This window comes from Neomonachus schauinslandi, chromosome 15 (genome assembly GCF_002201575.2).
Source record: "Neomonachus schauinslandi chromosome 15, ASM220157v2, whole genome shotgun sequence".
Lineage (NCBI taxonomy): Eukaryota > Metazoa > Chordata > Mammalia > Carnivora > Phocidae > Neomonachus > Neomonachus schauinslandi.
The window spans coordinates 38,987,848-39,006,232 of record NC_058417.1 but is presented as its reverse complement, the minus strand read 5'-3'; the positions used below and the strand labels follow the sequence as shown (position 1 = coordinate 39,006,232).

Genomic DNA, 18,385 nt, shown 5'->3' with positions numbered 1-18,385 from the left:
AGTTTTTGCTTTGCTCCACCTTATTTTTTTCTGGAGATAGTAAATGCCCGGAGGCTCTGACCTAGCTTCAGAAAAAGAGCCAGGAGAGTGGGTTCACGAAAAAGAAATCATCCAATTGCAGATTAGCAAAACTATAAGAGGGATTAAGAAGTGACACAGAAAAGGAACACCCTGTAAGTGTGTATATAAGGGCCAAAAAGGCAGCTTGCAAATCCATGCTTCACTGGTACCTCTCCTCTTCACCTGGACAAGCTAAACATTTGCAGGAGCACCATGTCTTGCTCGTCTCGTATCTCCTCTTCCAGGGCTGGAAGCAGTGGCTTGATCAGGGTGTCTGCTGGTGGAAGCAGCTTCAGCAGTGGAAGCAGATGCGGTCTGGGGGGTGGCTCTACCCAGGGCTTCCGAGGAGGAACCGGCAGCTGTGGCCTGAGTGGGGGATCAAGCAGTGGATTTGGAGGCAGCTTTGGAGGAGGTTTTGGTAGCTGCTCAGTAGGGGGTGCTTTGGGAGGAACTCCAGGCTCTGGGGCTGGTTTTGGTGGAGGTTCTGGCTTTGGTGGGGGCTCTGGAATTGGTGCTAGTGGAGGCTTCTACAGCTATGGGGGTGGGATGGGGGGTGGTGCTGGCGATGGCGGGCTTTTCTCTGGAGGTGAAAAGCAAACCATGCAGAACCTCAATGACCGCCTGGCCAGTTACCTAGACAAGGTCAGAGCCCTGGAGGAGGCCAACACTGATCTGGAGAATAAAATCAGGGAGTGGTATGAGAAATTTGGGCCTGGGTCTGGAGATGGTGGATCTGGAAAAGATTATAGCAAATACTATCCAATAATTGAAGATCTCCGGAACCAGGTAAGACACTATCCACTACTGAGTTTCTATTATTTCTGTATCTTTTGCTCTTATTCAGATCATACACCGTAATGAAGATTTCAAGTCAAGGAATTATTTAGAGACATATTTGCTTGTTGTACATGTAAAATGGGACTTGGTGTATTTTAACTATGACAGTATTGTATATGACATCCAACCACACTAATTATCTGTTTGCATCTCAAATTTGAGTATTTCTACATAAGAGCAAAATTTATATCATGTGCGAGGCAGCTAATGAACATGTACATATAAGAATGGTGGCAATGAGTCAACACTAGCTTAATCTGATATTTTCATGATTAATTCTGGCAGGTTGACATATTTTCATGTCTTGCTAGATTTAAATCATCTTTACAACTGTTTTTCTTCCTAGAAAATCTGGGTGCAAATATTGTATGAGCATGCGGCAGAATCTGAAATGTTTAGCCACTGCTGTATGGGAAGTATTTTTTTAAGGACTTTTTAGAAGTAAAATTCATTTTCTGTACTATTTTCTGAAAGAACTTACAGAATAACTGATTCTCCAAAGCAACAGAAATAAGCAGAGGGCTGTGCTCTGTAAAACAATGTTCCATGCCTATTCCAGTAAATGTACAAACTGTTCCTTTTTGCAGAAAGATGTAGTCCAGCTACACCAGATTATCAATAAAGATGTCATTACTAAGCAAGTTTTCAAAGCAATTTACCTTTAAAAGCCAACTCCAAGGACATCCATCTACCCTCACAGGTGGGCATGCGGACATAGGTAGAAAGCATCCATGATGCATTCACTATTATTGCCTTTTCTAGATCATCACTGCCACTATTGAAAATGCTGGGATCGTTTTGCAGATCAACAATGCCAGATTGGCTGCTGATGACTTCAGACTGAAGTAAGAAAAGCGAAGACTTGCAAACAAATGTTGTGGGAAAAATAAAATGCAATCTGTCTGTTTCATTTAGTCTAAATTTAGAGAACTATCTTTTAGGGGATCAAGACCTAAATTTACAAACATTCCAAGAGTAAATTTTAAAAACCATCACTCCACTCCAATAAGGAAACAAAAAAAAAAGAGGCAAATTAAGGATGAAATGTTTATTCTAAAAAAAATTAGCTGTCAACAGAATTAATATTCGGTTCATAATTTTCTTTCCAGGGAAAAATTCCTAAGAGAAAACTTAGTAGCCTTCGTTTATCAAATAGCTCAGAAGGGGGTGCCTGGCTGGCTCAGAGAGGCATGGGGTTCTTGATCTCAGTCGGGGTCGTGAGTTCAAGCCCAGCGTTAGGTGTAGAGATTACAAAAATAAGTAAGTAAGCAAACAAACAGCTCAGACGAAAAATCTTTTTCTTGAATATGGAAGAATGGATGGACTCTGAAATGCTCTATCCTGTCCTCCTGCTGTCCTTTCCAGGTATGAGAATGAGCTGTATCTCCGGCAGGCCGTGGAGGCCGACATCAATGGCCTGCGGAAAGTTCTGGATGACCTAACCATGACACGCTCTGACCTGGAGATGCAGGTTGAGAGCCTTACTGAGGAGCTGGCCTACCTGAAGAAGAACCACGAGGAGGTAGGAACACGTTCCACATTATTAAATGACTCTGGCCTATCTATTTTCCCCCACATCCATTCTGTAAAAATAAAATAAGTTCTATCTAAATGGATTTCCAACTCCTATGATCAAGGAAAAAAGTAGTCATGAGCAAATTATTTCTCAATTTAGTGGGAAGCGAGGGTAGCCTTTAGTGTCCTAGTTTCAATTTTTTGTTGGCTATGCACATTTTAAGAAGTCTTTGGTTTTCTGTTATCACTGTTGTCCTTTTCTCTTCACGCTAGGAAATGAAGAGTATGCAAGGAAGCTCTGGAGGGGACGTGACCGTGGAAATGAATGCTGCTCCAGGAACTGACCTGACCAAGTTACTGAACGACATGAGGGCACAGTACGAAGAGCTGGCTGAGCAAAATCGCCGTGAGGCCGAGGAGCAGTTCAACAAACAGGTAGATTATCACTGCTGGATGCCTGAGCCGGCAGTCACACACAGGCCACCTCCTCTCATTTCTTCAGCCTGCAGTGATGGCATTTTCTATTTCTCTAGAGTGCATCACTGCAAGCACAAATTTCTACGGACGTGGGGGCAGCCAGATCTGCCAAGAATGAGATAACAGAACTGAAACGCACTCTGCAAGCCCTGGAAATTGAGCTCCAGTCCCAAAGAGCCATGGTAAGTGCAAAGAGGTTTGCAACATCTCCAACAGGGAGTTAAGCGATCCCATTTTCTTTCTTTGCCAAGATGTTCCACTTGGCACATAATGAAAGCAGCATTAGGAGAACTCGCTTGTGGCTGTAGAAAGCTCAAGACATTCCAGTTAAAGATAATGTACTTCCACAGAAGATCTAGCTTAAAGAAAAACAGTCATGTCAACAAAAATTAAGGAAACAGTGATAGAACAACATAGGTTGTAACTTGAAGGTGTACTTCTCTGAGCACCTTATAAAAAAACGAATTTTTCATCATGGAGTTTTGATTTGCTTTTTCTCTTAGAAAAGCTCTCTGGAAGGAAACCTGGCTGACACAGAAGCTGGCTACATGGCTCAGCTGTCAGAAATCCAGATGCAGATCAGCAGCCTGGAGGAGCAGATCTGCCAGATCCGGGGCGAGACCAAATGCCAGAACGCAGAATATGAGCAACTGCTGGACATCAAGACCCGCCTAGAGATGGAGATTGAGACCTACCGCGGCCTGCTCAATGGAGAGGGAGGGTAAGTGAAAGTCATGAGCCCAATCAGTGCATTCCTTGGTGTACTTATGTAATGAAACCAAGAAGGGGTCTGGGGGCTGGACTTGGTTTACACAGTCACAGTGGGGCACCTGGGTGGCTCAGTTGGTTAAGCGTCCAACTCTTGATCTCAGTTCAGTTCTTGATCTCAGGGTCGTGAATTTAAGCCCTGTGTTGGGCTCCATGCCCAACTTAAAATAATAATAATAATAATAATAATAAAAAGTCACAGAGACACAGTCCAATCAGAAGACATTTACCTTCATCAGGGAGAGCTCCCTGCATGGAGGGTTTCTCCCACCTTTGCAAACTACAAAGGAAAACAATTCTTTTTTCCTCTAGTGGTTCTGGTTTTGGAGGATCTGATTTTAGAAACTCAGGATCCAGAAATACAGGACCCAGAAACATGGGATCTAGGGATTTGTCCGTATCTGATGACTCAAGATCTGGAAGCTGTTCTGGCCAAGGAAGAGGTAAACATTTTTTAATGCTCATGATCATTTTATAATTTAAAAGTAAAGGCATGCTTCATTTGTCTTATAAAAAGTATATACTATAGTTTACAAAATCTTAACCCAGAGAGAACTTAAAGAATGCACCTGAATGTCTCTTGATCTGGGTTTCTGTGATCGTTTCCAGACTGACATTGTGATTCTGTGATTTTCAGATCCAAACAAGACCAGAGTGACTAAGACCATCGTGGAGGAGGTGGTGGACGGCAAAGTCATCTCATCTCAAGTCAGCAATGTGTCTGAGGTGAAAGTTAAATAAGCAATTTCCAGATCAGCAAGAATGTCTTTTAGAGAAAAACCGAAAGGACACGAATGAAGAAATCATGTCAATCTCACCATTTTTCTGGATAACTTCAGGCAAAGTTTCCATCCAGAAATAGATGACCAAGCAATTTTTCTGAATCCTCTTTTTTTTCTTACTAGAACCTTCTTGAAAAAGTTGAAATGACAATTTTGCTCTAATTGTTTTCATGCTTCAATAAACTTACTTTTGCAAGTTAACTAAATGCTTCCTGAAATTTTTAAAGAAATTCAATATTTTACCTAGAAATAAAGCTATCAGTCACGATCTCGCTTCATTGTTATGTTACTAATATTAATTCATTATTTATATAATACCCTCTTCATAAAAATCAAGATTGTAGCCATGTGGTGTGTGGGCATTTCTAGCAACATCTCACTGGAACTTAGTGATAGCTGAAATTAGACCTTAGCATCCCTAAAAAAAGTCGTGGGAAATAAGATGGGATATGTGATAGGGTGCCAGATTTCTGAAAACCTTGAAAGCCCCAAAGAGGAAAGATCTCAGATACTTCTACCCTTAAAAAATCTAGCCACATCTCTAAGCCAAAAATTGTCACTTAGCCAAGTTGGTGTTTCCTTTTCCCACTCTGCATTGCTGAAGTTCTTACCCCTGAATCGGCCACATGGCTCCATCTTGTCTTGCTTGGGATAATGAAGCCTATTAAAGTAGGGCAGGAGGTGGTACAGAGTCAGTCCCAGGAAGAACCAGACACAGGACAAAGCCAAGCTGGGTAAGGACTTTCCCACTCAAGGAATTTAATAGGACCAGATCACAAATTAGAGAATCAACCCCACAAGCCAGTCCTCGAGAAAAGAACTTGAGACTTGGCACAGACAGGCAAATTTAAAATTACAAAGGATAAACCTGAACATAATTTATGCAAATCGTACCTTCAAATATAAAATCAGTAAGAGCTGTATGAGAGTATCAAACTTTAATAATCAAAACAACCCAGAAAATGTGGTTTTTCATTTGCTAGGCATTTTGAATAAAACCTAAAAATGAACCTGCAGGCACACTGAGACTTCGGCTTAAATAGAAAACCACAGAACAAAGTTAATAGCTAAGCACAAAACCACTACTCAAAAACAGCAATGTTGTCTTAAATCAAACATATGTTTCCCATCAATCCATTACAGTAAATTAAACCTTGGATATCTGTCCAGTACTGAGAAGTTTGGAAATATGAACCAGCTGATCTAGGCTGGATTAATGGTGGGAGGACACAAATGGAAACCAGTTGTGTGCAGGCTCCAGCCTCTTGGGTCATCATGGCCACCTGGGGAAGCCTCTCTCCGTGAGTCTTCCCAGATGTAGTCTTCTAGTCCTGTACCATCTGGTACCTACGTTGATGGCTGGTATTATCCTCATGCCAAAGCAACAATATGCAGCTACTCTGAAAATCATCTTTAGGCAAAAACCCTCATTCTTTGTTTCCTTGGCATGTGTTAAGATGCTGCATTTGTACTAAATGATCATTTATAGAAAAGGCCAGAACATACTAAGATGCAGTAGGGTATGTTTCAAGCATTTCAATTTTAAAAGTGAAATTACTGAACCATTTTAGACCATGAAGTTTAGAGTACTGAATAAAATGTTAAGGATAGGGTGTTTGCACATTATGACCTGCTCTACAATCACTTCAAAACCACATGACATAAAACTGCATATGTTTTATTCTGGAACTCTAAAGTTCAGCAATCCATCAACTTTTAAATGAGAGTGGACTTACTCAAGAGGAGGAAGAGCCAGTGCCTACTTGCATAAGGATTTTCATCTGTTGACTTTTGATCCAGAGATTCGTATAGTTGTTGTCATTCTGACCTCAAGGGACAATGGACAAGAATGGACATGGTATCCATCCTCACAAAGATTAGAAGCAAGAAACAAGGTTTGTAGTAGGCAGAGAAGAGGAAACAGCCAAAGGATTTGAGACTCTATGGAAAGTAGCCTAAACTTGCTTAATGACTTCATGGAATTAGATGCTGTTCAAAAGACCTTCAAGAGAAGACAAAGTGATGAATATAAATCACCCAGAATGTAGCTCGAGTAATATTTTCCAAATAACCTCCTCAATTAACAAAATACTACTGGATGTAATACACTTTAAAAATTTATCAGTGGCTCAAATGGGACACTTGAAAAATATCGGTCAACTTTAAAAAAAAAAAAGGGGGGGCGCCTGGGTGGCTCAGTCGTTAAGCGTCTGCCTTTGGCTCAGGTCATGATCCCAGGGTCCTGGGACTGAGCCCCGCATCGGGCTCCCTGCTTGGCGGGAAGCCTGCTTCTCCCTCTCCCACTCCCCCTGCTTGTGTTTCTGCTCTCGCTATGTCTCTCTCTGTCAAAAATAAATAAATAAAATCTTTAAAAAAAAAAAAAGAAAAGAAAAGAAAAATATCGGTCAAGCCCTTTTAGAAATAATTTACTCATTTGTAACATCAATGGCAATATGAAATGGTAAGGTGGAAAGGAGCAAACACTGAGCTAACACTTCAACCAATTGTTTTTATATTAGCATTTAAATGGCATAGAGAGGACAAGCCCAGAATGTATCACTGATCTATCATGTGTAAAGTACATGGATTCCTGGGGAGTGGGGGAGAGGGTGTGTTTATTTCATTAACCAAATCACAAGGAACATGAAAGGATACAGGAGCTCATTAAAGCTGCACTAGGACTGCATCGCTCGGCCCCAGCGTGCTTCTTACTGACACTGTAGAGCTAGGGAGTGTTTCACAACATCCCAACCTCTGTCAATTCATTCAAAACCCTAACCTTAGAAACATGCACTGCCTTTAGCTTTACTCATTGCTTGCAGCTAGCTGTAAAATAAATTACTTCAAATGATTTTATATTAGTTTTCCTAAGACCAAGAAGTCAGATTTTTTTAAGTCTCCGTGATGGTTTTTAGGCAAACAATGGCTTTGTGGCACCATTTTGAGATAAGGTAACTGTGCTTTCCCCGCTGAGTGTTCCACACCCAAAAGTTTCCATGAAGATCAAATATTAATACTTGTGATATCTATAATAACAACATAAAAATCACAATTTTTTTCCAACTTTTATATTTAAGATTTTATTTTTAAGTAATCTTTACACCCAATGTGGGGCTTGAACTTACAACCTGAGATCAAGAGTCACATGCTCTATCGATTGAGCCAGCCCCAGGCACCCCTACAGAGTTTTATTTTATTTTATTTATCTTTTGCCCTTTTTTAACTTTATTTTACTTTAACTCAATTAATTAACATACAATGTATCATTAGTTCGGTGATTCATCAGTTGTATATAACACCCAGTGCTCATTACATCATGTGCCCTCCTTGATGCCCATCACCCAGTTACCCCATCCCTCTACCCTCCTCCCCTCCAGCAACCCTCAGTTTGTTTCCTATGGTTAAGAGTCTCTTGTAGTTTGTCTCCCTGTCTGATTTAATCTTGTTTTATTTTTCTCTCCCTTCTTCTATGCTCCTCTATTTTGTTTCTTAAATTCCACATATGAGTGAAATCATATGACAATTGTCTTTCCCTGTTTGACTTATTTTGCTTAGCATAATACCCTCTAGTTCCATCCATGTCATTGCAAATGGCAAGATTTCATTTTTTGATAGCTGTGTAATATTCCATTGTGTATATATATATATATATACACCACATCTTTATCCATTCATCTGTCAACGGACATCTGGGCTCTTTCCACACTTTGGCTACTGTGGACATTACTGCTATAAACATTTGCGTGCATGTGCCCCTTCAGATCACTACATTTGTATCTTTGGGGTAAATACCCAGTAGTGCAATTGCTGGGTCATAGGGTAGCTGTATTTTCAACTTTCTGAGGAACCTCCATACTGTTTTCCAGAGTGGCTGCACCAGCTTGCACTCCCACCAACAGTGTAAGAGGGTTCCCCTTTTTCCACATCCTTGCCTACATTTATTGTTTCCTGACTTGTTAATTTTAGCCATTCTGACTGGTGTGAGGTGGTATCTCATTGAGGTTTTGATTTGGATTTCCCTGATGCCGAGCGATGTTGAGCACTTTTTCATGTGTCTGTTGGCCATTTGGATGTCTTCTTTGGAGAAGTGTCTGTTTATGTCTTCTGCCCATTTCTTGATTGGATCATTTGTTCTTTGGATGTTGAGTTTGATAAGTTCTTTATAGATTTTGGATACTAGCCCTTTATCTGATATGTCATTTGCAAATATCTTCTCCCATTCTGTCGGTTGTCTTTTGGTTTTGTCGACTGTTTCCTTTGCTGTGCGAAGCTTTTTATCTTGAGGAAGTCCCAATAGTTCATTGTTGCCTTTGTTTCCCTTGCCTTTGGAGATGTGTCTAGCAAGAAGTTGCTGTGGCTGAGGTCAAAGAGGTTGCTGCCTATGTCCTCTTCTAGGATTTTGATGGATTCCTGTCCACATTTAGGTCTTTCATCCATTTTGAGTTTATTTTTGTGTGTGGTGTAAGAAAATGGTCCAGTTTCATTCTTCTCCATGTGGCTGTCCACCCTACAGAGTTTTAAAAATTTGACTGGTGGGGCGCCTGGGTGGCGCAGTCAGTTGGGCACCCAACTCTTGGTTTCAGTTAGGGTCGTGTTCTCAGGGTCATGAGATCGAGCCCCCCTTTGGGCTCCATGCTCACTGTGGAGTCTGCTTGAGATTCTCTCTTCTTCTCCCTCTGCTCCTCCTGCTTGTGCACTCTGTCTCTCTTGCTCTCTCAAATAAATAAATAAATAAATCTTTAAAAAGAAGAAGAATAATAAATACAAAGTTGACTGGTGACTTTTATTCCAATCTCCCACGCAGAACAGAAATTCTTCCTGAAAGATTATTCTAGGCCTCCAGTCTCTGGTTAAAGGTGCCCAGAGCTTGCAAAGTTCATGACTTGGGAAGGCAGATCATTCGATTTAAGAACAGGTCTAAAGTTAGAAGTGGTTTCCTTACATGGAGCCAGATCTGTCTCCCTGTGTAACTTCCAGCAATTTGATCCTGGTTCAGGCCGTGTGTCTTTTCTTTTCTAAACAAAAATCCCAATTTCTTGAGCCATGCCTTCTCTGACATTGTTTCCATATTCTTCATTATTCTTTATTAACTGGACCACACATCTTCGATATTACAGACATATTTGCAATTAATTAGTCCTCTTAAACTATGGCACCCAGAATTAAACACAAAGATCAAGAGCACTGGGAGAATGGCCCCTGGGCTTTTGTAAATCTTTGATATAGTCTAACTTCAGCGGCCACGGCATGTTCACAATTGCTGAGCTGGAACTCTGACAGAGAGACTTTATCCTTCACCTGATGTTTTATTTCCCCTTTCTTTTTTAACTCACAGAACTTCCTTTTATTATTCCATTTGCTTTACAAACTCTTACCAATTGGGGGGTCATCATTTTACCCTGAAAGTTTTTAAAATATAGTTTTGATTCTCTCATTCAACATATTAAATATGTTTGTATCGTTTGGAAAAAATGCAACAAAGCCGAAACCGCAAGCCATACCACATCAAAGCCCCCCACCTGCCAATCACAAATATCAGCTTGCCATCAATGTTTCCTCAATAAGCCATCTGAATATTTTATTTAATTCTGTGTTAAATTGTTTCAATGTTAACAAAAGTTTTAAGAAATGTTTATTTGGTGAGTAGGTGTTTGAGGACATAGGAACAGGCTCAGAGTCCCCTTAAGTAAAACCAAGCAAAGGTCATGCGGGGAAAGAACATCAGGTGACACGGAATTTATATACCAAAAAATATCATCTTTCTAGTGTGACAGCTTTAGTTAAAGATGATAGATAGATAGATAGATGATAGATTTATTTCACTGCCTCTGACAATACACATAATGAAGAAGAATGTGTTTTGTAATATGGAAATCATGGGGGAGGGGCTTCCCGTTATAAAAAGGCCTCTGGAGAGAGGAAGTAGGGTATGTTATGCTTATTATCTCCAAGTTTAGGTAATCTGCTGCAATTCAAAATCTGCATACGTTGAATTTACCTGCAGAAGGAGCAAGGGGTAGCCACAGCAGAGGTTTACAAGAACCTGGAGAAACTTAAAACTTTGCTATTTAATGGTTAATCAAAACATTATAGTGTATCAGTTTCTCCTTTTCTCTTTAACTTTCTTGGGGGTCCTGCACTTTCATAAAATAAGAATATACTGTTAGATATTATTAATCACTTCAAAAGCCCAAAGCAGGCTTTGAGAAAAATTTAAAACTTAAAATGTTATTTTCTTACAATTGACAAAAGCAAGAAAAAAAATAACAGAAGAATATTAAAAGGAATCTGACCATTGTCTCTTCCTACACTTTATTCTTATTTAAGACAGAATACATACGGTAAGGATCTACCACTTCCTGTTACTTCACCAGAAATCCCTAAAATTGGTTTCAGATACCTTCATCTGAAAAGATGGTATATTTATCATATAATTCCAAAGGAAAATAAATTGTTTTAAGCACAGTCATCAAAATGCATGAGGACAGAAATTCAATAAGTGAAAATACACGTTTAAGTAGGCTGATAGCCTGCAAATGTTATCTGCTTCACTTCTCCAGTGAGAGATAATAAATATCTGAAGGCATTTTCTGTGTTTTAAAATAAATAAGACACTCTATGGAGTTTAACAAACAATTAACAAAACGATAATTTAGTATTACAGATGTCACTGAAAATCTTTCAGGTGATAGTATCAGAGACGAAACACCCACTTTATCAGCTAGAAAAGGAGGTATTAACTGATAACTCCCTAACACTCTCCTGGACGTTGGGCTTTGCAGGATTGAAACCCTTCCATCCTGTCCCATTTTGCCCAAAAATCTAGTCTATGGCAATTAGATTCTGATCACAGGAAAGGAAGAATCCTAGGGGTGGGGGAAGTGGCTCAAGTGGCTCCTCAGGTGGAGCTTTTCACACCAACTTTGGGGGTGCCAGCAAGGGAGGAGGTGAGGGTGGGTTGCTCCCTGATGAGAAGGATACGATGTGAAACCCTATGACCCTCTCACAGTCTGCCCGGACAAGATGGCGCTCTGGAGCAGGCAAGCAGTTCACTGAATATAAAATCAAAGCATGGTGTAAGAAATTTGGACCTGGGGCAGTGGCCAAGAAGTAAAACAGGACTAAAGAAGTATCACCAGATAACTGAGGAACTTAAAAACAAGGTAAGAAATTTTGCTACAGCTGGACAACAGAATGACACGAAAAATGACAAAATATTAAAAGATGGAGACCATTTTACACCGTTACCTGTACTTTCCTCAATTTAACCATATTAAGGAACTTAACAAGCAACAGAATATCCTTCTTAGCTGCATTCAATTTTTTTTTTCTAATTTGCTTACTTTTCTATAGTTATGTCCTGGAAGGAATTATAGAAATGTTTCAAAAATACTTAAACAAAATTAAGCTAAGTAAATTGCCTGCAGTTGTTGTATCCTCAAAAGGAGAGACAAATGCTAGAAAGATATAGACAACTATTTAATGTATTGGTCCTTAAAGAACCACATACCTATAAAACTTCTGTGAACACCCTGACGCAGGTCTTGCTACATACCAGTGTGCAGAAGTTCAAAATGTGAGTGCAACGAATGGTTTTTTTGTGTCCTGCTTTTCCATATATCAAATGCAACCATTTGGTGCAGTAACACCAGCTTCACGCTCCAGACTGACAGTGTAAAATGAGCAGCTGAAGACTTCAGACAGAAGTCAGGTGTGGTTACCTTCAACAGCACAATGGAAAACATAAGCTATGGAGAGAAGCAGTAGGGGGTGCCAGGCTTATTTTTATACTGGAATCACAAGTGACAAAAGGAGTATTATTCTTTTTAGAAATAAGTGAAATCCTAAAGATGGGAAAATATTTTAGCTGAATACACTAGAGAAGGCCATTATTTACAAAAATGTTATGGTGGTTCTGTGTTCAAAGAATCATTACCTAGTTTATAAGTAAGAACTTGTATGAATTAAGTATGTCTTAAGTGAGATTCCTAAAAGTACCATCATGTGTTTCCGAAGATTCTTTAACTCCCTTCTTTACATGTGTACAAGGCCCTCACAAACAAGAGGGAAATAGTGTGGCAACTGTATCCTAAGAAATAAAAATGCTAGAGGGTTTTTCCTCAAACCTTTTAGTGTTTCATATGCAGGGCCATGGTACCCCCTCCCCCCAAAATGTGAAATGTGAATAGCAAATTATATTTACAACAAATATGAAACTGAAGCTTAGCATTTCTGGAACAGTCCTTTAAAAGATTGTCCAGAAAAGAGTATTAACACAAACCTAACAACCACTGAGAGAATTTGAAACTTTTTTCAGGTCTGGGTCTGAACTGGCCCTGTGCCAGAATGTGGAGGCTGAGCGCCGTGGCCCGAGCAGGGTCCAAGATGACCTCGCTTCTTCCAACACTGATACGGAAATGCAGACTGAAACCTGGCAGAGGAGTTAGCTGATCTCATGAAGAACCACGAGGATGTGTGTGTCCAGAGGCTGAAGTGTAAATTGCCTCTTTCTTATTTCTTGTCTTCAATTCCAATTAACAATGAGGTTAAGGAAAATTCTTTTTTTTTTTTAAGATTATATTTATTTATTTATTTGTCAGAGAGAGAGGGCATAAGCAGAGGGAGCGGCAGAGGCAGAGGGAGAAGCAGGTTCCCCGCTGAACAAAGAGCCCCATGCGGGGCTCGATCCCATGACCTGAGCCGAAGGCAGACACTTAACCCACTGAGCCACCCAGGTGTCCCGAGGTTAAGGAAAATTCTAATAAATGAAGTGAATTCGAGTGCCATCATGGTTGAATCCCTTGATGGTTGTTTCCCATTCCGGAAGTTGAAGGCCCGCCAGAAATTGCAGGCTCTGACAGGCGTGTGGAGACGGTCGTCACACCTGGAGCTAATCTAACCGAGCTCCTCAAGGACATGAGAACACCCCGTGAAGCCCTCACTGAACAGAATCACCAGGATGCTAAAATTAGGTTCAACAATAAGGTAAACTAAAAACACAGTCAAGGTCAGAAAATTAGGACGACTCCCCTTCCCTGATAAATGACTCTGTTTCATAATGGCATTTCAGAGCAGAGTGCTACTTCAGCAGATCGCATCCTAGTCTGCTAAGATTCAGATGAACGAGCTAAAGTGCACTATTCAGGCCATGGAGTTAGAACCATAGTCTGCAGGAGCTCTGGAATGTAACAGTCTCCTCCTGGGTGAATATGCCAAAAAAAAAACCTATTTGTCCTCACAGGTGATTTCATGATTTCACCTCAGCAATAGGTTTCCAAAATATTATATTCCCTAATGAAATTTATTTTGAAAAGCTCTTACAATTTTAAGATCTTTGGCTTCTTAATTACTAACTCAGGAAAGTGTTCATTTAATATATGAAAAATATCTAGAACAAAATTAACTCCACATATCAACCCCTATTTTGAAAATACTCCAGCCCCTGAATCAGCTAAGACACCGCAAGCATGTCAACATGAGCTCGCTGTTAGAGAAACACTGGGCTGGCTCAGTTCCAGAATGAGATCACTTGTTTCTATCTCCAGGTAGGTGGTAAAGCAGGACTCCTGTCTGAAAGCTTAAGAGAATTAATCTAGGTAAAATGTCTTCATGAGGGACGCCTGGGTGGTTCAGTCGGTTAAGCGTCTGCCTTCGGCTCAGGTCATGATCCCAGGGTCCTGGGATTGAGTCCCGCATCGGGCTCCCCGCTCTGCGGGGAGCCTGCTTCTCCCTCTGCCTCTGTCTCTCTCTCTGTCTCTCATGAATAAATAAATAAAATCTTTAAAAAAAAAAAAGTCTTCATGAAGATCCACCTAGGATTTCTTCAATATCAAGGAGTATATATGTTGTGTTTTAATTAAGAAGATTTTGTACATTTACACTTGAATTACAATGTTTTCTTTTTTCTTTTTTTTTAAGATTTTTTATTTATTTATTGACAGAGAGACACAGCGAGAGAGGGAACACAAGCAGGGGGAGTGGGAGAGGGAGAAGCAGGCCTCCCACTGAGCAAGGAGCCCGATGCAGGGCTTGATCCCAGGACCCTGGGATCGAGCTCTGAGTCGGGCTCCCTGATCAGAAGTGAGTCTGTTTCTCCCTCTCCCTCTGCCACTCTGCCTCCTTGTGCTCTCTCTCCCTCTCAAATAAATAAACAAAATCTTTTTTAAATAAATAAATAAATTTTCACTTGTACTCCCAAAAGACAAGATTATTTGTGATAAGCATTTATCAAGTATCTGATGTTTCAGAAGCTGTGAGATAGGAAACAGGATAGCGGTGGCATTTCTGTCTTCTGGGAAGCACACTTTAACTATAAGGAAGCTTTTATTAAAGTAATAATGCATTACCCAGTTGTTATATTTTGCATCAGCGTGGTAGACCTGAGCCCCAGTCCTAGGCTGCCTCTAAACTCCGTGTGTGACCTCAGATAAGTCACTCTTCCAAAAGTATCCATCTCTAGACCTCATTTTTCCTTTATCTATAAAACAAGGGAGTTGGTGATCCATAAGGTACTTTCCAATTCTAAAATCTATGACTCTATGCAACTAAATTTTAAAAACAATTAAAAAAATCAAGGTGGTGAAATGAATGTTAGAGTGAATTAAAATTAGGTCAGATTCACTCTAATTCAAGGGGTTTGCTGAAACTTCTGTAATACATAACATCCAATGTCAGGTTCTAAGGTAGGGTGTATCAACGTTGACACTCTAGACATTTGAGGTTGGATAATTCTTGGGCAGAGGGTGGCTGTCCTGTACAACCTTATCGGTTGTAGCAGCATCCATAAGTTTTATCCACAAGATACCAGTAGCAACCCCTATCATCCTTTGTGACAACCAAAATGTCTCCAAACGTTGCCAAATGCCCAGAAGAGGAGCAAAGACATCCTTTTGAGAATCAATGCTCTCCATATGCAAGCAGGATTTTCATACTCCACGAAAGCAAGTGCTCACCATGGTTTGAAATGCTTGGCTTGGTGCAAAACACACGAAGTGAAGTACCCTCCTTCTCTCGAATCTGAAAACTTCACCCCCTTGGGGCCCCTGGGTGGCACAGTCGGTTAAGCATCTGACTGTTGGTTTCCGCTCAGGTCATGATCTCAGGGTCATGACAACGAGCCCCTTGTTAGGCTCCGAGCTCAGCGAGGAGTCTGCTGAGGTTTCTCTCTCCCTCTTCTTCTGCCCCTCCTTGCGCGCATGCCCTCTTTCTCTCTCTCTCTCTCAGATAAATAAATCTTAAAAAAAAAAAAAAAAAAAATTCATCCCCTTAAAACATGGTGTCCAAGTGGAAAAGTTTATCTCTGTTTCACTTGAAAGAAAAAGGGCTAGAATAGAGAGAAAATGGCTATGCATTGTGTCTTCTTTCTTGCAACATGAATAGGAACACTTTGTGATACTTATCTGCCTAAATAACTCTTTGTTTCATCTTTTCTCTGAGGGAAAACTGCAAACTTCACGTATCCTCAGAAAACATCCACGGAAGCCAGGCCGACAGAATCTGAGGCCAACTACCAGACTCAGCTTTCACAGACCCAAGTGCGGATACTGACCCTGGAGATCGAGGTCCTCCAGGAGGTGGGGAGCCAGAGTGCAGGCTGTCAGCAGGTGCTGGACATCAAGATGTACCTGGAGGATGAAATGGGGACCTACCGTCACCTGCTCCAGGGATGGGGCTGGTACGTGGGAAGCTGTGAGTTTGGTGAAGAAGGGGAGCAGGTGGGGCTGGGGGCAAGTATAGGTATCTAGTTGCTCCTATTGACGTTCTTAACTAAATGCAACAGTATTATACCACAAGGGCTGAACACACGTCCACAAGGTCCATCCGGTAAGTACTATTTTTAATGCCCCCCTTGCCAGCTCTATAAAGGCAGTGACCAAGATCTTGATTCACATACCCTCCCCTCCCCCCGCCCCAGTTCCAGGCATTATCATCCCGCACAAGACACTCCACAAATGTTTGCCCAACTGAACTGAAGTTTAGGGTATCACTGTGGCTCTGCTTTCCCTGCCCAGAACACAAGCACATTCTATCCAACATATTATATGCTTAACAGTCATTCGGGGCCATGTAATTTAAAACGAGAAGGAATAAAAACACAGAAAGTTAAAAATTCAATGTCTTCAACTCAGAGTCTTTAAAAACAGTCCTGGGTATTACAATTTTTATGACTATTTCAAACAATCAATATAGAGTATAAGATGTGCTATTTTTCTTTTCAGTCGTGAGTTTGAAACTGGATCAGAAAGAGGAAATAAAATCAAGGGTAAGTTCGATAAGAAAAATTTTCCATTATCCAATTTCATTTTCTTTGGAGGAACAGTATATTTGGGTCCAAGAGAGTTGTTTTTTATATGAATTTGTCACTTATATTAAGCAATTAAAGGCATATGAAACCAAGCTCTGATTGTGGAATAGTTTCAACTGAGATATTTATCAAAATAGTACTGTAATTTTTTTCTTTGAAATGTACACCCGTATAAGTAATAATAAATGTCCTAGAAGCTTTTACTACATCATATTTAAATGCTTTCCTTCCAACATTATTCAACTCAAAATGTGGGGAGACATTTTATTTTATTTTATTTTATTATTTTATTTTACTTTACTTTTGAGAGAGCATGTGCAGAGGATGGCAGCAGAGGGAGAGGGAGACAGAGAATCCTAAGCAGGCTCCACGCCCAGCGCAGAGCCTGAGTGGGGCTCAATCCCACCACCCCGAGATCATGACTGGAGCCAAAATCAAGAGTCAAGACACTTAACTGACTGAGCCACCCAGACGCCCCTGGAGAGACATGTTAATGTACATTTACTCTGAAAGGTCAAAAGAAATAAAGAAGGAAAGGAGACAGACTAAATAAATAGAGATGCTTCATGGAAGACAAAATGGGATGAAACCAGGTTTAAGCTAATAGGTGAGTTTAAGACCATTTTTCAAACTGCAGATTTTGACCTGTTAGTAGATCTTTAAAAATATTAGGTCCCAGTCAGCATTTTTAAATGGAATGAAATAGAAAACAGTAAAGTACATGTTAGCTATGACTGATAAATATTATTTCACAAAAGTTTTGTTTTAACTATATATACATGTGTGTGTTGTGTACTGATGTTACAGCATGAAATGCATTTCCCTTGTGGGTTGTAAAAATAAAGTTGGAAAGCTACTGTGTTGATTTGGTTTGGGGATTTTGAGGGGTTTTTTGGCAACCTGTCTCTATCTCTATCAGTTCATCTTCCATACTGCTGCTAGAACCATCTCCAAAATTTGGATCACATCATTCAGGCACTGTTCCAAGCATTTTATACGTGTCAACTAATTCAATTCTCACTATGGCCCTATGAGATAGACTATTAGTATCCCCATTTTACAGATGAGGGAACTAAGACACGGAGCAGATTAAGTAAGTTAGCTAAGGCAGTCAGTAAGTTACCTTTCCAAGTTTCTGTCACAGGTCCCTCTGTGTATGAATCGACAGCCTAGAAAGAGAAAGAATATATGTAAATACGTAAGTTTATAAATAATAAAGCACTAACCGTAATTCTGACTGGATTTTATCAAAATCACTCCAAATTAGTGAAGCTTTAAAAAGTAAAGATCGAGGGGGACCTGGGTGGCTCTTTCGGGTTAAGCATCTGACTTCAGCTCAGGTCATGATCTCAGTGGCACAGGATTGAGCCTCTCCCCCTGCTTGTGCTCTCTCTCTCCCTCTCTCTCAAAAAACTAAATAAAACCTTAAAAAAAAGTAAAGATTGAAATCAATGAGATTTATACACCTATCTTTCTATTTAGTAGGTAGTTAATAAGTGCTCAATAAAAGAACTCTCTTACTTCTGATTTAGGTGGAATGCTCTATCAATTTCCTTCATATCCATTAACATAAAATTGATATTTCATTTTCCATATTTTCTTTTCACAGAACCAACAAAAATATTCTAGTACAATTGTTGAA

General features: G+C 40.2%; 1 protein-coding gene across 1 annotated transcript; it reads left to right on the top strand.

The window, feature by feature from the left end:
* The first annotated feature begins 273 nt into the window (after nt 1–273).
* On the top strand, nt 274–4,461 carry KRT24 (keratin 24). The gene is made up of 8 exons (XM_021704154.1): nt 274–846; nt 1,660–1,742; nt 2,263–2,419; nt 2,686–2,847; nt 2,946–3,071; nt 3,393–3,610; nt 3,970–4,100; nt 4,295–4,461. Exons 1-8 carry the CDS (start codon nt 274–276, stop codon nt 4,396–4,398), a joined length of 1,554 nt encoding a protein of 517 aa, XP_021559829.1. The 3' UTR covers nt 4,399–4,461.
* The last annotated feature ends 13,924 nt before the right edge of the window (nt 4,462–18,385 follow it).

Excerpts from the sequence above, each read along its gene's own strand:
- KRT24 (XM_021704154.1), top strand. The coding sequence starts at position 274 with ATGTCTTGCTCGTCTCGTATCTCCTCTTCCAGGGCTGGAAGCAGTGGC. Across the intron at positions 1,743-2,262 it reads GCTGATGACTTCAGACTGAA|GTATGAGAATGAGCTGTATC; the intron begins GTAAGAAAAGCG and ends TGTCCTTTCCAG. Across the intron at positions 2,420-2,685 it reads TGAAGAAGAACCACGAGGAG|GAAATGAAGAGTATGCAAGG; the intron begins GTAGGAACACGT and ends TCTTCACGCTAG.